This window comes from Patella vulgata, chromosome 4, assembly GCF_932274485.2.
Source record: "Patella vulgata chromosome 4, xgPatVulg1.2, whole genome shotgun sequence".
Classification (NCBI taxonomy): Eukaryota; Metazoa; Mollusca; class Gastropoda; family Patellidae; genus Patella; species Patella vulgata.
In genome coordinates, this window is record NC_065882.2 from 67,280,095 (window position 1) to 67,303,777 (window position 23,683).

The 23,683-nt window shown below is 34.6% G+C and overlaps 1 protein-coding gene and 1 long non-coding RNA gene across 2 annotated transcripts; one reads left to right on the plus strand and one right to left on the minus strand.

Moving 5' to 3' along the window:
* Positions 1-1,669: 1,669 nt before the first annotated feature.
* LOC126818439 (uncharacterized) lies at positions 1,670-3,740 on the minus strand. The gene is made up of 3 exons (XR_007679239.2): positions 3,611-3,740; positions 2,489-2,538; positions 1,670-1,809 (listed from the first exon to the last, which is right to left on the minus strand). It is a non-coding gene; the product is annotated as an uncharacterized LOC126818439 (long non-coding RNA).
* Positions 3,741-14,548: 10,808 nt separating this feature from the next.
* On the plus strand, positions 14,549-22,602 carry LOC126818408 (dnaJ homolog subfamily C member 21). Its single transcript, XM_056100288.1, has 8 exons — positions 14,549-14,728; positions 15,939-16,067; positions 16,993-17,087; positions 17,351-17,476; positions 18,123-18,296; positions 19,307-19,361; positions 21,071-21,125; positions 22,419-22,602. Exons 1-8 carry the CDS (start codon positions 14,620-14,622, stop codon positions 22,600-22,602), a joined length of 927 nt encoding a protein of 308 aa, XP_055956263.1. The 5' UTR covers positions 14,549-14,619.
* The last annotated feature ends 1,081 nt before the right edge of the window (positions 22,603-23,683 follow it).

Below are 23,683 nucleotides of genomic sequence, written 5' to 3' on the forward strand. Positions count from 1 at the left end.
TGCATATTAGCTTGTCTACTAGCTGGCAGGGTCTGCTAGCTGACATGGCATATTGATCCTGATGGCAGCTGGTGGTAAATGGGGTTTATTGTCTGACTAGACAGCATATGCAGTGTGCTATGGCACGGGAAAATTTCTCTACCCATCCGAACGACTAGACACTCTTCTTGCCATCTGTTCTGCATCACTGCTAAGAAGAAACCATGCTCGATAAATAAAAATAACTGAGACCTCCTGGTCAGCAAACTAGCACCACATCCTCTAAAGCACTGGGCTCCCTACCTGGTGACAAAGACCACCTTGGTGGTGGGAGTAAGTACCTGTAGAACTGAGGGAAGTTATGAATACAAGATTACTTGGATTATCTACTGAACAGTGATATCTAGATATTAACTAATGATGTTAATAAATTATTTATTTCGGTTTTAAACAAAACAACTAAAACAAAGTTTATTCATTATCTTTCCATACAATATATTACATAGTGATGATTTGCTTAATGCAATTCTTATAAAGCACATTCAGTTCCTGTTTATATATTACAGACTAATTTCTATTTATTTCACACTTTTCAACGTTGATTCTCTCAATCAATGATAATTCTGTCCTTGTTTACAATCAAATTCTTGCCGTTCAATTTTCCTCTCAGTACAAATCTTATTTCCATTCGTAAGGCTGACCAGGTCTAACCTTACCTAGTGGAACCATGGTACCTTCCCTGGAAGAAAATGATATGGAAAAGCATTACAATAATATAAAGCAATTTGTTTCATTTGGTTGATTAGCATTGCCATGAGTAGCTAATAAAATGGGAAATAACTATATATTTCCATCATAGTACATTGCATGGTGTGAATGCTCATCATCCACACTAATCAGCAGTGAATATTCGCTAGGTCGCTACAATCACTGATAGGGATGACATCGATGCGGGTTAATCAGCTCGCAATATTAACTTTTTTCTTTCTGCAAATCAAATTCTACAACGTCTTAGAAAAATAAATAAAGGTGTTTGAAGTATATCTAGATAATAAATATCTCCTATTTAGTATAAATGCCTAAATGGGTATATAAAAAATGATTATAAGGTCCATGGTAAAAGGCACCATTCTGCCTGGACCAGTAAACGCAACCTTTTATGTAAACAATGTACGCGCCATAATGAATGACGCCTCATGTAGAAGGCATACTTGAACTTATAAAGGTCATTCAAGTAATACAAAGGTATAAGAAGGCTTTCATAATACCTCTGTGAAACATGAGCCATGTTGATGCAGAAAAGCCAGACGTAAAACCACATTTGATTCCACATTGGTGTCACTAGCTAATACAAAGGGAAATAACTCTAAATTATTGATACATATACCCAGAGCCATATCTAGAGATAGTCAGGCCAACTATTGTATCCAGTGTGACTGAGTAACAAAATGTCTGGTCAGACCTTAATATCACCATCAGTGGAAGAAAGCATTAAAACACTAATATAGAAGAATGGATCTTAATGCTATGCAATTACAGATGGCTAAACAGTTACTGTATTAAAGTATACATAATAAAACTTAACTTCCTTATAGGAGGTTGAAAATTGTAACATTAAATTGGTTAAACAAAACAGGATAAGTCTATCAACTTTAACCATTGTTTTGAGGATAGGAACCTTACCCTGCTGTTCCTGCTGTTAATCTAGGTTTACTGCTATCATATATTCTAACAGGTGGCAACACTTCTCTTCTACCATCTCTAGTATAATAATAATTATCTGACAGTTTATGCGATGGTCCGTCAGGTAACTTTGGGGGTGGTTGAGTTCTAAAAACAGATTTAAATTTCAAAACATTCAACTTCAAAACAGAATACTTATTTGTTCACAAAATTTGATATATATTTTTAAACTAGTAGTAATCCATCACGTTTGAAAATATGCACTATTTCAATTCATAGGCCTATCCTATCTGAAATCTAACACGTTTATTTTTCTATTAGAAAAATCTTAGTCTGAGTACCGGTAATTGCATTTCTGGTGCACTCCAGTGCTTAAAATGAAAGGAAGGAAGAGCTATATACATAGCACCAAATTTAGAAGAGCTGTTTACCCTTACCCTTATCTCATCCGTTTCCATGGTTTTATTTAGGAAACAATGTTAAACTTGATGGACTTTTATCATTAGAAAAATATGGACTATAATTTCTTGAAACTCCATCATAAAAAATAATAAAAGATCACAGGAAATAGAATTTTTCTTTAAGTGAGCTATTTTCTGTTGTATTTTCAGGAAGCTTCTCCTAAGATCTCCTGCCTTAATCTATTTAAACCAGTGCCAATATATGTTTTTCTCAATCTATATTATCGATTCAAAAATCATCTAATAAGGATTGCTTTTTTCTTCATATCTGATCAAAATAACATCTGATTTGACTTTAGTCTTATTGACTCTTATGTTTGCTGAACAGAAATTATGCATTAATTGCAAAACAATTCTTTTAATACCTTTTTGATATCATCAAATTTTCAAATCTAAGTGCATTGTTGTGTGGTTTCTGAAATAAAGGATTCAAAATTATCATTAAATTCATAGCCATAAGGAGTAGTACTGGTATGTATCTATTTGTTTACCATTCTTTTTTGGGTATTGATACCTTCTTTATAAACATCAAAAGTTGATTTATTCTTATGCTTTAGTATTCCATTGCTTTTTCTACTTCATCACAAACTGTTTATTTGCTAGTAAAAACCTCTTACAGCAGAAAAAGTTGTTTCATTTACTAATATAATGATATTTTCACCGCCCTTAGTCCTGCACCTCTCCGACAAGGGGGGGATCATGTGACTAAGTGGGTAAGACGCTTGCTCGCTAGCCTGGAGGTCGGGGGTGTTCGATTCCTGCATTGGCCGAGAAAGTTAACAGCATGTTGTGTCGCTCATACTGACTCTAGCGAGGTAAGCAAGGTCTTATTTTCTCACTAAGATGTTCATTTATATTGTTCAGGCGTTCACAGGGACTGACACGCGACCGTTTAGCAGTAAAAAGTTGCCCAGTAAAATTGACTGGTAAACAAAATCTTGTCGACAAGGTTTCAATAGAAGAGTCCCTGAACGTAGAGGCCGAGTGTAATAAGACCTACGTTCAGAGCTGAACTAGTGATAGTGCCGCTACCCGGGCAAAATTTTCCTCATAGCACACTGTATGGCGTATGCCCTTCTTCATTAGCCCAGTTTGGGAGCAGAACAGTAGGACGTTAAACCCCATTTCATTTCATTTCATCGCCAAAGATAAACCACGCTAGAAAATCCTGAGGAACTTTCAAGGCCAACACGTAGGGTGAAAATTGAGACCTGCTGGTTAGCGACCCAGCACCTTATGGCTGCACTAAGCCACTGAGGTTACCTTTCAAATACATAACATGGAAATGTAGATGCACTATGTATGATGACTGTTAATAAGAATAATGTCATTGGGACTCATCATTGTCAATCAAATCAATGTCAAACGTCCCGAAGAAGTTCATTCTTTTCGATATGAAATATATTTTTGATAGCCCACAAAAGTATATTAATGAAGAAGATATACACAGAAGCATTATGGTTTACAAATAAAATATAATAACTAACACTATGTGGTAGAAGCATTTGTCTTAACTTCTGTATAATTGGGGTCACATTCCTGGGCTTGGGAGTCGCCATGTTGAAATGCAGCAGAAAACAATAACATAGATTATTATTTAATCATTTAAATAAGTAATTTATACTTTTCTGAACATAAATGTTGACATTTTTCAAAATCTAAAGTAAAACAATAGATTTTTAATATAATTTGAGAGTTTAGTGTGATGTAAGATATATATGTCTATTTTTTTGACGTGGATCGATGTACTGATAAACTCTAACAGAAAGTGCACGAGGATCTTAAATGGTAATCAAAAACAAAAAAATCCGATTTGTAAAAAGACAAAAATCTTTAGATAACCCCGCAGAAAACCTGTAATGCAGGAAATCAATTTCAAATTAGATAAATATATACATAATATATATTTCTGAAAGAATAAAGTTTCTGCTTCCCTTCTCTTTTTTTTAATTTTCAGTTGATCACGTTAAATCGCCAGAATGTTGTAAATTTGTCATAATGGAGCTCGGTCTGAATTACCCTAGCCCTAGTCTACAATCTCACCAACAACCACGTGCCCTAAATTTGCATCTCAACGACCGTGACAAAAATTGAGTTGACTTTAAATAGACAGCCATCCCGAGGATGGTCATATGTGTGAGTCTATGGTTGATACTCTCTTTAATAATCATGATTTCTTATGCACGGCTTTGGCTAAGATGGTTCAAAAATCGGGTGGATAATGTTTTCTTATGACTGAATTAGCCCATCGTCAAAATAATTCGCAGTTAAAACGCACTGAGTAAATAGCACCTGTTATTCTATACGTCAACGTAACGGTTAGGGCCTAATCTCCGCTTACGACGCCATTTAAAAATTTAATCAATCAATGAAATCCTGTTTAAATCCAAGCCGAATCTAAGCCATCCGTGGGTCTACAGAGTTGATTTTGTGCTTGTTGTGTAAATAAAGATCTAATTTAAAATTTCTATGACATCTGACTTGCAATAATCAGATTTAGCTCTTGCATAATGTAGGCCTATGTTTAAGCTGGAGAAATAAATCTGCCAGATCATATTTCGACCTCTTCGGAACTTGAAATGTTCGTATGCCCCCCCCCCCCCACACACAAAAACAAACCACACAAAGAAATATATAAGAAACATAAAAGATCACACATACATACATGTGCATTTAGGCAAATTAATAGTTCGGATAGTAAAATCGCACCGGTTAGGCCTACATATGGTTGAATCAGCCTTTTGGTTTTTAGTGAGCGAAACAAGCATGCCGTCGGCTAGCTGGGGGAAGAGCCCCCAATTTGCTATTTGATTATATAATTTACTGAAATGGTCTATATGTACTTTATTTTTTGTAAAAATGGAACCCTTGACAGTTGGAATTCAATTTCATGATGTATAATATGCCTCTCTTTAATAGCCCGGTTGGAGCAGAGGTGTAAGGCGTTAAGTCCAATTTCATGCATTCATTCATTTCTCATTTAATCTTGTAACTTCATTAAAAAAAAAAAAAATCTACAATACAAGAACAAAAATCAAACATAACTTGCTCAAAAAACCAATATAAAATGCAACCACAGTCCCAAATAGTAAGTGCAGGAGGACCGCACTACACGCAAAACAAATAAAAATCTACAAGATAAACTTGCGGACAAGACAGAAAATAGACAATGCACCAAATAAACAAATATCAAATCAAGTGAATCATGAATGGATCCAGGGGCCAGCCGTAATTAAGCGTCCACTGCGCTGTACAGTCCCGGACCTGTCATGGTACAGGCTTCACTAAAAATGAAAAAAAAAAAATGATTTACAAAAAAGAAGTAGGCTACCGGTAACAGAAATAAAGCGACCAATCTTGACAGTGTTCGTCTCTTCAATGGACCATAAATAAGAAAAATGGTGATTTTTTGGATCACTGATCGTTATGACATGTCCTGACCCATTTACGTTAGTTTTCTGTACAAATTTGGTCTTAGTATTTAGGGAATTTAATACCATCATGTTTTAAGAAAAGGTGCAAAAGTTATGTCACAATTATTGTAGCCCGGGTGATTCACGGCGGCTGTAAAACAAGGGACTTTGACTCACAACTGCAACATGGTAGTCACATCTAGGACATATAACTGAAAACGTATATATCTAAGCAATGGGTTGGAAGATTTGTCTCTCAAATGTTGTACCCAAATTACGAAAAACTGAAAATTTGTTCTCTGTCAAGCGAATGCGTATACGCTTGATCCAAGTCCAATGTTTAGAAATATATTTCTGCGGAGGTGCTCCATGACATCGCACGTGGGAACCCCTTCCGCTCTCTTTTTCACTCAGCCGCCACCATGGATAAGATGGCACCTATCAAGTTGGCTAAAGTAAATAATAATTTACCTAACTTCTACTTGAGAAGTAATTATAAATACAAGTTTAAGCAAACAATAAACAATTCTAGCATCTGTAATTTTCATATTTTGCCCCACTTCCATTGAATATCAAAGTTAACGTGGCTTTTCTGTGAAACGTACATTTCATAATTATCGAAATATAAACCGAATGCGAAATGATGGTTGATATACATGGCTTCTTGCAGATATTGTCTTGCTATGGTAGGGGGTGCCCAACCATAAATAAATATCTTCACAATTACACCACAATATTTATTATATATATATATGTATACCAGACTTTAAAGATACTTTCCCGTGTACAAACTGGGTGATTTGATGATGTAATTGGACTAGGGGTTTCAGGTCAAAGTTTCAAATGACCGAAAATTTTAAAAAAAAAATAAATTGTGAAAATATACATAAAATGCTACCCAATTTTTTTATTTCATCAAAATATTCTAATTAGATCCAAAGTTATGGAATTTTAAAATCCGAGATCGATGTCAATAATGTAATCAAAATGCTCTATACCAGTCAATGCGTGGCATGGCACCAAAATAAGTGCTTTTCAGTCATATTTGAGTGACGTCATAAGCGGTATTTTCCCTTCAGAATCGCTAGTACCAATTTTAAAACTGAAATCCGCACGTTATTGTCAGCTAAAATTTATTAAGATCGTAATAATTTGAATGATAATATGTCAAATATTTATAATCTGGATGATATCTCAAGAAATTTTTTTATATTTAGTCGAAATTTTCTACGGGTCTACTTGTCTGATCATGTGGTATCAACAACCATAATAACCATAAATGAAGTGAGTCGTAGCAATGGAAAATCTCAGGCCGTGTGACGTCGGAGCGGTATTTTCCTGCGAGCGTCTCATGTAAACAAACGGTAATTTCGCTTACATTTCGATAATTTTTTAGCATGAATAGGGGTGATGATTTTCCGTTTCAGAAAATAGCAAATTCCGTTTTAAGTATTTTTAATTCCGTTATTTTCCGTTTCAGAGCTGACCATATTCCGTTTTTTCGAGATAAAATGTTATTTTATGAATAAATGAATAAAACATCTTAAAATGCCTTTTATTACAAAACGGATCATTTTAAACCAATGATAACAAATGTTGAATTGTGAATGACTTGTAATGTTCAATGACTAGTTATTCTTTAAACCTGTTTCCCGAATTAAATAACAGAAAATTACATCTTGTGAGCTCGTTTCATCTTTTTAGCAGACGAAGCCATTTTTCTCAGCTGCTAGGTGTAGTCGCGATTTATCCAGACATCTTCGTAGTTACTACCGTTTCTTCGAGAATAAGGGCTGGATTCACAAGGCTACGGTATATTTCTGATGTCACGTGGTTAATGCGGATAAACACGAGTCACGAGCCCGGCAGTAAAATAAGAAGTAAATGAAACGATTTTTACTTTTATGAAGTGACAGAAGTTTTTTTTAAGACATATATATACATTACAATGTTTAATTCAAGTTAAACTACAGAGTAATTTTATTATTGGATACATGAAAGACGGGTTTTCGTTTCGATTAAAATTATGATTCCTAAATGAAATGATGAAATGAAAGTAGCGAAATACTAAAATAGACAGTAACAAAACCACGCGATATCATTCAATATTTCCGATTTTTATGAATAAAAAGATGAAATACTTTGATAAGTGCAAAATTATTTTGAGTTTGTGTTTAGTATCAGCAAATATTGGCTTTTCCGTCTTTTTCCGTGTGAGATTTCAAATTCCGTTTTGAGTGGACAATTCCGCGATTTCCGCGTTTTTTCCGCGATCACGGAAAATCATCACCCCTACATGAATATTTGCAGATATTGAGATTGATATTAAACTATTGCAATACAATTGCTAGTAATGCATTTACATAAAATAGTAATTCAGAATCGTAGATTGAAGTGGGCTATATTTCAGCCACTGGCTGTCTGATTTCACGCTAAAGTCACTTGACCTGAAACCCCTAATTGGACTAAAAACATATTCAAACTAATTATTAATCTAGCAAAATTTTGTTTCAGATCCTTCTCAGATCCCTGCTATAAAAAAAATCTATTAAAAGAGGTCATGTTTGTGTCACGTGACTTCGCTGTCGAACTACCTGGCAATGGGTGCAAAGTCAGAGGAGAATTCATTGCATACACAAGACGATTAACTGTTGTCTTTTTTAATCGCTATCCATTTAACATAAATATCAAAGCCTAATTAAATTCTCGGATTATCCACTACCCACGTCTTTTTCTGTGATCTTTATCTCAGAAAGTGTTGTACGTCTAATTCTTATCAACATGTACATCAAGCGATCAATCTCCGCGTGCAACCTTGACGTCACGCAAGCCGACAATCCTAATTGTCGGGCTGTCGATTTGGGAAACCCTTACATTTTTGTCCTGTATGCGCTCCATGGGTGTTTTTCAGGGAATCCGGTATTTTTCTAGTAAGATTAAATATTTCTACTTTCCATATACCAAAATTGCCATACTTTTATTGAAAATCACAACCCGATAAATACTTTTCTGGGAACATATAATTAAATCAGATTCGCACATTTATAGTCACTAAATAAACTGTCATGTTGTACTTAATAAGCTATGACCATTTAACCATCCATAAATAATAGACTGAAAAATGGTTACAAGTGTTTTGAAATTAGTCTTGCTTAACCAGTCTACCGGCCATTCTCCGTCTGATTAACAGGCCGGGATAATCAAGACTAATGAAACTACTGCTACATGTAGTATCATGTTCTTGCCTAACCCAAGCGTTTGAGAGATATTATTTGTACTAAACCAAAAGGTGCCACTCCTAACGGTATACCGGTAGTTAATGATAAAGCAATTTAAAAAATAAAACAAAAGTAATTTCTAAAGTAATAGTTGACACGTGCGATGGCTATTTATAGACTCATAGACTCTTGGCATCTTGTGCTGAGGTAACTAGCCAGAAATCACTTCGAGACAGGCCACTGAAGCCTGCACATTCGCCATTCAAAGTTCAACTTTCAGTATGTTTCGTTGACTGGCAACCTATCTTTTCTGGGATGAATTGACACCATCCACAATTCATTACAATGTGAGAATCAAAAATTACCACCTGTAACTTTCAATATTTGACATGAATTTTTTGGGGTTTTTTGGGGTTTTTTTATTACATAAACCTGAGATGTTATTTTTTCAGGTCACCAAAGTTTTAGGCAGAACTGGCTCTCAGGGTCAATGTACACAGGTAATTATATAAGTATACAAATGTTGCTATTCCCCAAGACAACACAAATAAAATGGAAAATTTCCGAAAATCAAACGCCAAATGATATTCTTTGGGCAATTTATCACTTCGGTGGAAGTGGACTTTAAAAAGTTAAGCTATTTTGCGCCAAATATTCTTGTCTGAAGTCTCAAATCAAAATTTTTAGTTTTTCAAAAATTGGCACAAGATCTTTAAGACAGATTTTGTTCTTTTGTATGAGTACCTAAATAATAATAATCACTGTAACTTAGGCAAATATGTAGATAGTGAACCATTATTTAAGACAACGAAATGAAAATAACAGAGGTAGATAATCTCCCGGATAGAATTCACTCAGATTAAAAAGATTTCAGCGAAAATCATAGATGGGGTTGTGTCGACAATATATTGTCTAAAGACTAAAGTTGATGCTGATCATTGACAGATTTTATGTAAACAACTTGTATATATGACCCGATTGACTTCCCATTCCTTGCATTTCTTTATTTTGTAACTCCATGCAAATTGAAATACTTAACAGAATTGTTGGACCGATATTCATTGATTAAAGGATTGTTGTAGTTTACATGTGATTAATGATCATTAACATCCATGGACTAACACAACTAACAGTCAGAAACCAAAAACAATATTTAGTGAAATTAAATAGTAGTCTTGTCTAACCTGTAATTTATGTCAATTTAAGCCATTGTATATTAAAAAAAAAATTTTTTTATATAGGTCAGAGTGGAGTTTTTAGATGAAAGTAATCGATCTATTATTAGAAATGTTAAAGGCCCCGTCAGAGAAGGCGATATCTTAACTTTATTAGAATCTGAAAGAGAAGCCAGAAGATTACGATGAGGGGCAGTATGAAATAAAAAAAAAAGAAAAAAGCGTAAGTTAGATGGGTTCAAGGAAATGTCAAGATTTCATTTTGAAAGTATCAAACTAGATCAAATTTAAGTTTAACTCGTTAAGTCCAGAGAGATCACTAACTGTTGGTGACCTGATAATTCAAGTTTTCACTAGGTGTGATTGTTTCAATGGATAATTTCAAGCTCAATTAGATTGTTGTTGCCTGTGTCCATTCAACCTTTCTTGCAAATGCTTTACACAGTGTTGTTTTTAAAATGGGCATTGATTGTTCTTTGTGTCATTAGTTTGCAAGGGAATTTTTTAAACCTTGGATAGGTAAATTTCAGTTAAAAAATTTAAAGTAGCAGATTTCAAACAATAGTGGGTACTTATTTCTTAAGTTTCAAGGGAAAAACCCCCCACAGATTTTATTTTTGTTACAATTTGTCTATCCTATTGAAACTTAAAAGCAAGAACCGGACTGATTTTAATCTGATTCACATCTCAGATGCTTCAATTATGATCTAAACTTTTCATTCTTTTTGAACTTTTTATTATGAGTTGTTTACCTTTTAAACTACCCCCATAGTGCTGGTGGACATACATTTCATTACCTGGCAACCTTTGTTTTCCAGTGCGCCAATGCTTACATGTCACTTTTCTGGTATGGTTCCCCTTTATCAGTAGTGTAGGATGGAGGGTCTGGCAGTGGCAAGTGACCATGTATAGTCGTTCGGATGGGATAATAAAAACCTGTGGTCCTGCATGCACATAAAGGAACCCTTGTTTTGGCACTTGGAATTCGATATGCTGTAGCTGTAGCTCTACTATGTGGACAAAATTTTCTTCATGGCACACTGTATGGCGTATGCCCATCTTCATTAGCCCAGTCGGAGCAGAACAGTAGTACGTTAAACCCCATTTCATTTTTTACATGTCCCACTTTCAGCCCTTGTTCAGTTGTCATTTGTGGCCTAACTTTATTGTTCCTAAATGTCAGTGCTGCAATGGTTTCTTTTTCTTGATAAAATCTAACATGATATACTGTCTAGTACAATGTGTGAAGATTAACAGTATTTTACCTTTTTGCTCTCTTTAATGTTCAACAAAATTACTTGTATCATAAGATATCATACAAGATGCTAATCGTGATTATGTATCAAAGGTTTATATCATGTGAAGAAGACATGAAACAGTAGGAATAGATTTTCTGGCATTGTTTTTGCTAATCAAAGCCAAAATTTATGAGTTTAGATGAAAAATCTTACAGACATCTGGGATGTCAATGTGGACCATTGTTCTAACAATTAATAATAGTAAATGTTTATCTGTTTTTCAGATTATGTCTCCAGGCATGAAGAAATATTTAGTTTGTATTTGAATAAATGACTGGATGTACAAAAAATGTTTTTCTTTACTTTGTAACAACCTACCAGTAATTAATTCTGACAAAATTACAAAATAGTCATAACTAAAAGATTTATCTTTTGATACTTCCCTCTGGCTTTATTACTTTTGTAATTTTTGAGAATTAATGGGTTGATGGTCAGAGATAGAAGCCGAAGATTACAAATTTGAATATTTGTTGGAGAAACTTTGAAAGGTCAATTATTTAATTAGCCAAACATCATTGCTCCCTGTCTCCCTCCTGCACTGAACAAAAGTCTTGTCATACCAATGGCCAACATCAAGAGACAAAAATATATAAATGAAATGTGCACAAACCAGGCCAATTAAGATAGACATGTATGACGGGCAGTGTGCTAGAGAAATTTTGCCCAATCAGCAGCGTTTAATCTTACTATTTATTGAATTCTAGCTGTCAATTGTTTTATGTACTTGCCAAAGAGTACCTTTTTAATCCATTACAATCCGATACACTTTTGTAATGCTAGGCCATCATGCCCCACTGACATGGCGATACCAGACTGGAAAATCCCAAGGAACTTGAACACCAGGATCAAACCCTGGACCTCCTGGTTAGTGAGCCAGCATCATAATCATTATTGATCCTAGCAAGTAAATGTGGAAGATGATTGAAAGAGAGGAACTGTTACAGGCTTATATCTTAAGGTGTGTATCATGAATTTCAACTGGTACATTTATGCAATTATTGATTAAAATTGGCTATTTACGTTGGTTGAATACTGTTGTGAATTTTAATAGATATTCATGGCTACATTTAGAAACCCATACTGTATATTATAAGGCACAGTGGCTCAGAAAGACGTTGGTTCGCTAACTTAGACGTCCTGTGTTCATTTCCTGAGGTGGCTGGGAAAGTTCATCAGGATTTTCCAGTGTGGTTCCACGTTGTCAGTGGTGCAGTAAGGAGGGTCAGGCAAGAGACAATGTATAGTCGTTCAGAAGGAATGAAAAACCTTAGATCCTCAGTAAACATTGGCATACTCGTAACAGAACCCATGGCAGTTGGACTTTGATTTAAGAGTAGACCACAGCACAGTGTCCGAGCTAAATTTCTCGTGTACGTATCACTATGGCATTTTCCCGACAGTCAGAGTAGGGCATTAAACCCCCATTTCGTTTCATTTCATTTCTGTTTATTGTTAAATGTACTATAGTAGACCTACTACACAGCCTTAAATATCCAGTGGGTGTGAAATCCAAAAGAAATGCATCTTGCTTTCGATCATAAGTGGGGTGAGGGAGATAAATGTTCTTGAAGCTTGAAATGGAAAGTACATACTTTGATTTTTGTACTTTTTAAGTCAGTTAGATATGTGTCCCTATCAGGTACAGGAAACCAGTAGAACGTGATCCCAACCATCATGGAATTCTGATCCATTCGTAGCTGTGCACGGAACAGGCATGCCAAGTTCCATGTCGATCATACTTGAATTTGAGAGTTCTTTGGCTTACTTAAAGGAGCTAAATCGCTAACATTTGGGACCTAGAAATTGACAAAAGTGGGTCGCAACGCATATAATACTGTAATATGAATGTATATAAACTGATTTACATTCAATGGTTTCCGTTTTTACTCCAATTTCAAATCAGTTATGTTTGGCGAAATAAGCCAGCAGTCTCAAGCGAGTGCAAATTTCTAGCGTCTGGTTATTCCAGTCTACATACGCCGTTTGATTTGGTGCAATGTGTCTAGCCTCGTCCCTCGAGTCTCTTGATACATCTGGGGCTGAAGCGCATTATGGTACACGATTCGTGTACCAATGGTAAAATGTTTATTTTGTCTTAAATATTGGATATCAAAAGCCCATCTTTTTCCGGTAAGATCACAACATGAATGTTGATTTAATTTGACAAATAAATCGTGTTTTCAATGTTGAAGATTTTGGATAATATTGAGTTAGACACTTAGCTCCTTTAAAGAGCTTCGGCCCCCAAGGCTAACCAGATGAATTCCTGGTTAAAGAAACAAATGTTAACAGAGCACGACCCACAAGATACCTGATAAAAAAGATGGGATATTACAGTGACAGTATGTATGTCGGGCCTAACAACTGGTGTATTTTTGTTGAGGTGGGGTGTGCTCTGATCTCTGTTGGAGGCGACCACCATTAAATTGCAGTTCGTCTATTTATAGCAATTCTCTCTGTCTCCCCCCCCCCCCCTTTGCTAGAAATGGTTCCACTACTGATGTCTTCCGCCTTACTCCAGCCACAGTAGTGACTCGTCCTACGGAGTTCCTTTGCGCAAGTTTTTTTTAGTCAAATGACTACAAAAAGGTTACTGGGCTATAGCTCCCTTAATTTACACATAAACTGACCCAAAACTGTACTGCACATAGCTTAACATATAATAAACCAATTCCTATTGAAATAAAGGTGATATGAAGCCTTACCGCATAATTATATGAAACCCAACTGCTACGCGAAATTTCTCGACTACCGCCGGACCGGCTTTCACATTTTAAGAAACATCGCTTTGAAAATGTAGAACGCATTACCACAAAGAAAAACTGTTCGGTAACTATTTTAGTGGTCCAGTCTTCAATATTTGTGATAGAATTACTTATTTCAATACAAACTGTAATGATATGTGTTGGCAATTGTACGTTTGAACCTATTTAAACTTTAAACATTTTCTGCCAAGTTTGGGTAAATATTCATGATTTTGAGGCGGAAGGATAACAGAGTTGTCATGTTCAGGCTGGTTACGGTGATATGTACGGCAACTAGTTACATGTTTTTTGTATACTTCTTCAAGTTTGTGTATCTCAAAATTTTGGTGGTCAACCTCATAAAAATTTTAGTGCAAAGACATGACCATTTGTTCCTCTGTCTGTAAGAGAAAAGCATTCAGCCCAACGAAAATTTTGGGAAAAGTTGGAGGTGGGCAAAGAGGCCAGAATTAACATTGATGTCAATGGGGAAATTAATGGTGGTCTTCCCCTGTTGAATATGGAATTGCCTCCCTTTGACCGTCTTTTTAAAACCCGCCTGGATGATGTCGAATAATTTTAGAGTAACGTCCCTTAGTAGGATTTGTTGTGAAATCAAAACGTGTTGAATTTTTATAAAACTGAAAAATGACTACGAAAATAAAGTGTTATTACGATGTTCTTGGTGTTCCTAGAGACGCAAATGCTGAAGATATGAAAAAATCGTATAGAAAGTTAGCTTTGAAGTGGCACCCAGGTTGTTAATAATTTACTTTTTTGTTTATTTATTTATTTACGCTAAACGTGTTGAGTGAGATAAATCTGATGTTTTAGCAACGGTTAGGCCCGTTAATTTACCATGTATTTTTAGGAACTCTTTATCTTTATTATGTCTAATGATTAATGTCTCAAAAGTAAAGTATTCTTATGCCCACAGCTGCAAATATTGTGGTTCAGTAAGTGAGATTTTTCACCTGTGACGGTGTAAACTCCCCAGTTGCCATCACATCAGTATGTCCATTAATTATCTATATCTATGCCAGTTTGAGTTTGTCATATATTTTGAATGACAGTTGGACTAGCCTATTCCGTTTTCAACTTGATATGGAAATGTCTGCCTTATCCGCTTTGATTGTTATCTAATCATTTCATCTTGTGTCAGTTACTTACATATTAGTTCAGCTCTGAATGTGAGTGTATTTATTAAGAATGATGTTATGTGTTTTAATTTGATACGGTCACATCATTTGTATTAAACTGTTTGAGAGTATCAAAAATTGTAAAAAGGATGTGATTGCTGTGAATCGAACAGTTCAAATAACCTCTTCTGTGAAGTGTGTTATCGTGACCACCAATTATGATTTAAATCATTTAAAGTAGCTAAGTCTCTAACTCAATATCATCAAAAATCTTTGACATTGAAAACACAAATTATTTGTCAATTCAAATAAACATTTGTCTTAGCACCTTACAGGGAAAAGATGGGCTTCTGTCATCCAATATTCAAGACAAAATAAACATTTTACCATTGGTACACAAATCGTGTATCATAATGCGTTTCAGCGCAAATTAGAACAAGGGACTCAAAGAACAGGGATAGACATATTCCACAAGTCATGTCAAATGGTGACGCTATATTCTTTTCTGGAGAGCATGCGCAATAAATACCATCGGTGTAGACTGGAAAAACCAGACACTAAAGATTGCCATTCAAATTGGACTTCTGGCGTATTTAGCCGAACATAACTGATTAGAAATTACAGTAAAAACAGAAACAATTGAATGTAAATCAGTTTATATACATTCATATTACATTATTATATATTTGTCAATTTCTAGGTCCCAAATATTAGTGATTTAGCTCCTTTAAACCAGACTACAATAGACTGAGAGTCTCAGTACAAATTTTATATCTGATACTATGTTTCATAGGGTCTACAATTATTAATGCCTAACTGTATTTTCAGACAAAAATCCTGATTGTTTAGAGGAAGCCACAAATCAGTTTCGTTTGATTCAACAGGCTTATGAAGTTCTCAGTGATCCACAAGAAAGAGCCTGGTATGACAATCATAGAGAAGCCATATTACGTGGAGGTATGCTGCTACTACACATATTTATTATTTTGTAATCTGTTAGAAAACGTACAATATTAGATATATTTAGTTATTAAAATGATATTAAAATTATTTTGTATACATGTACATGACTTTTTAACATAAAACAAATTGCGTTATGATTAGATGCCATTATGCATACATACATAACATATATGCACTTTAAATAAACACAGATTGTACATGTATACATATAACTGGTGATAAGACATTAGCAACTAGCATGATGTATTTTGTGTATATTATTATAAAGTTGAAAATGAGGAAAATATTGACAAACACTAGACTTTAATCAATAATCTTACATTTGTATTTTATAAAGTACTATCAAATCAAATGAATGGATCAGAAAGGTGACAATACTGACAATAATCTGTCTCCTCAGTTATTCTAGGTTGACAAAGTATAAATCATGTAGGTACAATTATCAGATCAACGTGTAATTCAACAATAGCAGCAAGGATTCGAGATTCTTTCATTGGCCAGAGCTTACTCATATCAAATGAGGGATTTTTAGATTCTAATATTTATTTACACATTCAGAATCCTTGGAGACCCAGTGAGTAGGATGTTAGCTTACTAAACTGAAGGTCCCATTTTCGATCCCGGTATTGGCTGATAAAGTTCATCAGGATTTTCCGGGCTGGTTCCTCATGTCAGTGGTGCAGGACCAAGGGCCTGGCATAGCACAATGTATAGTTGTACGGATCATCCGGATGGGACAAAAAACCAAGGTCCTGTGTACTCATTGGCATGCATGTAAAAGAACCCATGACAGTTGGAATTCAAAATCAGACTAGGCTGTAGTGCCGCTGTCTGGGCAAAATTTCCCGAATAGCCCAGTTGGTGCAGAACAGTAGGACGTTAAAACCCATTTATTTACCATAAATATTGTGTTTTGTAGGTTTAGGTAAGGGAGATAATTATACCGATGATAGTTTAGATGTATTCCAGTATTTTACATCATCTTGTTACTCTGGGTATGGTGATGATGATAAGGTGAGTCTGCATGATTCATTGTCATTTAATGATTCGAAAATCTAGGAACAATATATTCTTATTCGACACGACCACGTCCAGTTGATTAAAGTTAAAAAATAGTCTGATTCTCTGTACCGCCACATTTGAAAACATGTCTATTTCACTTTAGTTTTTTTAAAGAATTGTCTCAGTACCAAAATAATTTTATATGTAATGCCTAACAATTTCTATGCTAGCTTTGTGTTAGAAATTCTATATAATTTATTCCATTCATCTTTTAGGGATTTTATGCTGTATATCGTAAAGTTTTTAAGACAATATTTGAAGAAGATGTACCATTTATGGAAGATAAAGATAGTGATTTTGAGTATCCAGATTTTGGTAACTCAAAGAGTTCATATGAAGAGGTATATATTCTAAATAGTAATTTCAGAAAATAAATGAATAGAATCATATGAAATGTATCATGGCATGGGGTTTAATTCTTCTGAATGACAAAAGGCTGAAATCTTTTTGATTTTATTTAGCATTACTGACGAGGGTAAATTTGAAATTGTTATGTAGATACATAACCACACACAACTTTACTTACCTTATAAGCGTATTGGTTGTGCAGTACAGAGGGATTGGCAAGAAACAATTTATAGTCATTCTGATTGGACCAAAAACCAAGGTAATGTGTACAGGTTAGGGTGCACGTAAAAAAAAAACCTACCATTGGAGAGAGCCACGGTAATCAGTGAGTAAGACATTGGCTCGCTAACCCAAAGGTCCTGTGTTCAATCCCTGTAGCATCGTTGTCCGGGCAAAATTTCCCCCGTCTTCATTAGCCCAGTCGGAGCATAACAGTAGGATGTTAAACCCCATTTCATTTCATTTCCTACCGTTGGAATCCAATGAAGAGTGGGTAGAAATGAAGCTGTCCGAGCTATTTCCCTCATAAAAAACCGTATGCATATACCGTCATTATTAGCCCAGTTGGTGCAAAAAAGTATATTTGATACAGAGGTGATTATACATTTACCTACTGCTGCATTTGATTTTTTTTTCTAGGATGTCCGACCATTTTATGATTTTTGGAGTAGTTATTTCACTATGAAGTCATATGTCTGGGTGGAGAAATACGATACTAGAGAAGCACCTGATCGTTATTCTCGACGTAAAGCAGAGGCTGAAAATAAAAAATTTAAAGATGCTGCTAAAAAAGAAAGAAATGAAGAAATAAGGGTACTGTAACTAAAATTCTTGGTTTTTACAACATGTCACAACTTTTGTTGAATTTTTTTCAGCATGTATGTTGAACTCCTGTTACATCAACATTTAATTTGTTCAATTTCTAATAGAATGTCATTATGTTTAAAAATGATTAGTAGGGATAAGTTGTTCACATTTAGAATGAGGTTATATTAATGTTCAAATGGATTTTTGAATGTTTAAGCAATATGAACATACCGGTATATATTTATAATTATTTCTCTGATTAAAGGTTTAATCCAAATTTTATAGTACACTATAAATAAAACCCTGGCTAGCCTGTCTGAAAATTTGAAATCAAAATATTGAGCTGTTTGGAAATAATTGTTAGATTTGGTTCACCTAACTCATTTCAGAAATTTCGTTCTTTAAGTGCATGAGGACTTGATGATCAGCTACTGCTGTAACTTCAGCAAAGTATATGGCCATGATTATCCAGGCACTATTTGTGTAATTTGGGAACGTACAGTCAATCTCATGGAAACTGAAAGATGCACAGGACTAGAATAATAGTTTGCAATTAAACATACATTATGCATGAGTTAAATCTGCCTATTGCAGGTCTTTCTTTAGGCTTGAAATGTTATCTAAATTATTAATTAGACATTAATTAACTTATACAGACCATAATCAGCTCTCGATGTCATCACTAGACTGCGATTTTTATTGGATTAGGTTCCGATTTGCTATTCGACTTCCATTCATAATTTAATCATGATCGAGACTATGTTTTTTATCGTACCGTCTTTAGTAATGATGATTGAGGCTAGGCCGAAAATTCAGTCGCTAAAATCTCAGTTCAAAGTAGATCAATTTCACTGAAATTTTCAGAAAATTCCCTTTAGATTATCTAGTTTTTAACTATTATAGTGAGAACTGCCAGCTCTTTATCTAATCTCCCATAATGTATCTTTAACCAGTTTTATTCACTAAATATATCTGGGACTTATCCTTTAAAAAAAATCAAACTTCATTTATTTTAGAATTTGGTTGCTTTTGTGAAAAAGCGTGACAAAAGAGTACAGGCTTATAGGGTAGGTATATCATCTATCTCAGACTTAAGAAAACGTATTACAGACCACATGTCTTAAAATACATTGTTTTTATACTACTACATGTGTGTGATATAGATATTGTGGAAATGTATTTTGATATAAACAAGGTTCCGTGGTATTTGTTGATAAATATATCACAACAATTTGTTATTATTGTTTGAAGGAACAAATGGAAGAAAAAGCAAGAGAAAGTGCAAAAAAAGTTGTAGAAAACCGAGAAAAAAAGAAAAGAGAAAGATTAGAGTAAGTGAGAATTTATGTTTCATTCCAATCTCTCTTAATCCTTCAATAATTCTGTCAAAGAAGATCCTTTCAGGCAGCGTAGAGGATTTTGATACTGATCATATGTGTGTAATTTACAAATAAAAGCTTTTAACCATTTAGATTTCACAAGTTCCATTCTTTCACTGAACACAAGGGTAATTGTTGGTTAATAGAACTTTTAAACCAATCACACTAATAACTTTTAAACCAATCACACTAATAACCTACTTTAATTGCAGTATTAAATAAAATAAAGCCCATTTCTGAATATTTTTTGTTAAAATAGAAATGAAATGAAATAAATTTATTTAAATGAAATGACTCAAATGGGGTTTCACATCCTACTTTTCTGCAAAAAAAAACCCGGACCAATGAAGATGTGCACATCACATACTGTGGGCTGTGAGGACAATTTTGTCTATATAGTGCTGTTTTTACTTACTATTCATTGAATTCCAACTGCCAAGGATTTTTGGTTTTTCATCCCATCTTAATGTCTAGATGCTCATCCTTTCCAGGCTGTTTTTCTTGCACCACTGATAGTGTGAAACCATGCTAGCATAACCCGAGGCACTTTCACAGCCAACATCATAATCAAACTCATATTAAACTTAGGCTGCCTGTAGACAGTTAGCTCCACTTGAGAACAGACACTAAGCTAGTTGACCGACTTTTTATGTCCTAAAGTGGCGATTTTAGTCGAAAACAATAAGTATATTTCAATAATTTTGAAAAGTATTTTTCTGCTTCCATTTAATGGAATTGAATAGGTTTATTTAGCCTTTGTGTGTATGCCAGATGTAAAATGAATAGAACCGCATTAAAAACCAATATACTAACTTTTGGATATGGCAGCCATTCAGGGCAGAGATTTATTCTCATAGTATGAAGTCGATTTATCTCTGTGTGCAGAATGGATCAAACCCTGGACCTCCAGGTTAATGCGCCAACGCCTCACCACTGAGCCACCATGTCTCTCGATAATATACAAGATATAAGACAGTTTTCATATTTTAAAATATATTGAAATACAGAAATACAGTGTGTAGTAATATTGAAATATAGAGCAATACGGTTTTCAGCTACAATACTCATGTTGTTCTTAATGATTAACGTCCGCTTCAATGAGGGTGATATCGCATACAAGTTGTCTTATTTTCATTTGTTTTTATAATCTTAACGCACGCGCAGGGGTCTTTCCTGTTGGAGGAAACCGGAGTACCCGAAGTAAACCTACAAGGTTGAGAAGGCGCACCTATCTCCATGCCACATACGCTCACACCAGGAATCGAAACCACGACCGAAAGCCAGAGGTAACGGGCCAGCTAGATCTCGAAGCGCGACACTCTAAACCACTTGGCCATCCCAACCCCCTCCCAACCCCTTCTAGTGTTGTTTATATATGATGATGCTTTATTTTTTAAAGAGCTATGCAGAGCTATCAGGATGTTGGCTGGTCATCAACAGCAGGTTTAGAAGATCAGTTTGTCCAGTTAGAAAAAACTTTAGCAAAACATCATGGAGATGAAAGTGAAAGCGATATTGATGAAAACGAACAGAATGGCAATGGTATGATTTCTAAAATTAAAGTTTAATTAGAAGACACTCTTTAACTTGCAAATATAACCTGGAGTCATTTTGAAGATTGGGATTTATGATAAATTTTGGTAATGTAAACTAATCCACCTTTGTGAAATTCATCATATTTTGTTTGTTTTCTTAGTTTTGTATATGAAATAAACTATTTTTATTTTCACAGAATCTATAGAAGAAGAAGAAGAAGAAATACCTATTGATAATACATATTGTTATGCCTGCAATAAATCTTTTAAAAGTGAAAAATCGTAAGTACATGTATAAATATAATAGCGATGTGAACAGAACATTTCCCCATTTATTTGCAGTTCCAACTATATACATATTATCTCCTGGTATTGAAAGAGGTTTTAAGTAAGAAACTTAAACTTGTTAGTTTGGGTTATAGTATAGTCAGGGGTTTACTTGGTGTAATGGTTTAACGTATGTGCTTTAGATCATAAGGTTTGTCAATGAGTCAAGTGGCACGGTTTCAGTCCCAAGCTTATATGTATGGAAGTCTCTCCATCCTCATGGGTTTCTTCTCATTCCTTTTGTGTCCTCCTTTGGGCAAGCAAATTATTGAAATAAGACTCCACCATATGTTAGTCCCCAAATGACCTAGCGTATGTCAAGTGGACCTTAAACCCCATTTCTCTATATCAGTGATTCTCAACCTTTATTTACCAATGGCACACTTTGGAACACATGAAAAAAAAGCGGCACATCTGGCTAAGTATATATGAAAAATATTTGAATTTTACAAAATAAAAACATGGCAAGTCATAGATGGCAAACAACCGTATACACAGACTAGTCATAGACACATAGAATGACTCAAACTAAATAAAGAAAAACACAGCTATGAACTTACTGTATTACAATGTTTCGAATTTCATCAGTCAAATAGCTGGCTTCTTTAGTGAGAAATTTTGAACGGCACTTAGGAAGATCTCGCGGCACACCTGACTGCTCTATATTCTAGACATCTGACTGAACATTATAAAACACTGTTATCTTGTTGCATTTTAATTGGGGGAAAGTGTCTTCTCTCTGATGTTAAAAGACGACTGCAATAACTCTAATAATGTATTTATTATTAACATTGTTCTTAGGACCAGATCTGTTCTCACTTATTGTGATTCCTCCCTAATTTATATGTCAGAGCTACATAAAATACTTATAAACATCTTATTTACAGAATGGCCAATCATGAAAAATCTAAAAAACATAAAGATAATGTAGCTATATTACGAGATCAATTATTAGAGGAGGATGAAGATAATGATATAGATAAAAAAGATGAAGATAATGTAGATTTACAAGATGATGCTCTAGAAGATGAAATACAAGATCTTACTCTAGATCAGCCCAAATCTAAGTAAGTATATCTAATCTTGTAAATTGGACACTCATTATAATAATTGAACGGTCAGCTTTAAGTACAAATTAGATGGTTTTGGTGATTTTAGATGATTTTTACGAAATTTCAAACAGATATGATATCAAAGGAATGTGAAAGAAATTAGGGCTGAATATGCAAGATTAAATGATACCCAGGTTATGGTGTGTATGACTCATGAGCTGTATTTGTATATTGAAATACAATTAAAGGTCATATTATGAATCTGATGGCCTTTTAAATCCGCTGGTCATCATTCGCACTTTTTGTACAATATCTAATTTTTCACGACTTGATCCATGTGAAAATGTACTCAGATTGATCATTGAACATTTTAGTAAGAAAACAAAACCAAAATGAATAATATTCCAGCTAGGATTCCATCGGGATTAAAAATTACCCTCATTTATAGGTGGCACAGGTTTGTTTATATTGTCTGCAGAGAATTCTAAATGTTGCCAAATCTCTAATTCATCATATCTTTGTAAATATGGAACAGAATTGAACCATTTTACGACTGATATTCTTTCAGCTTTCATAATATTGTAGTTTGCAAGAGATCTATCAATAGACGATCAGTATCAAGAACTCTGTTTATATTCACTGCAGATTAACCCTAAACCGGTCGACATCATTTTGACGTTATGACGTCAAGTGGTCAGGCTAAATAAAGGCTAAAGTGAAATATTTTGTATGCCTATTTCAATCGACTACTGCCGGATAATTATAAGTGATAGGCTCTTGACACCAATAAAAAAGTTGAAGAGGATAAATTGATCTATAATTTGCAAATCATTCTAAATCATAATCATCAGAAATATTGTCTTCAGAATCGGTGTCATCGATACAATCTGAGTCAGAATCATTCATAAGCATTTCAACCACATTGAGAGTCTTTAACCTTCCTGACACCGTTAAATTGTGTTTTTTGTCAAAAAATGTTGGACAAAGACATGTTTTTCTCAATGCCCTTGACAAGACAAGTTCCTGTCTGACACGCATGCGTGGCGATATCAATCAAATACGAAACTAAATACTCATTGAGTCTGGTGGCGTGGTTTTGA

Excerpts from the sequence above, each read along its gene's own strand:
- LOC126818408 (XM_056100288.1), top strand. The coding sequence starts at position 14,620 with ATGACTACGAAAATAAAGTGTTATTACGATGTTCTTGGTGTTCCTAGA. Across the intron at positions 14,729-15,938 it reads AGCTTTGAAGTGGCACCCAG|ACAAAAATCCTGATTGTTTA; the intron begins GTTGTTAATAAT and ends CTGTATTTTCAG. Across the intron at positions 17,088-17,350 it reads GGTATGGTGATGATGATAAG|GGATTTTATGCTGTATATCG; the intron begins GTGAGTCTGCAT and ends TTCATCTTTTAG.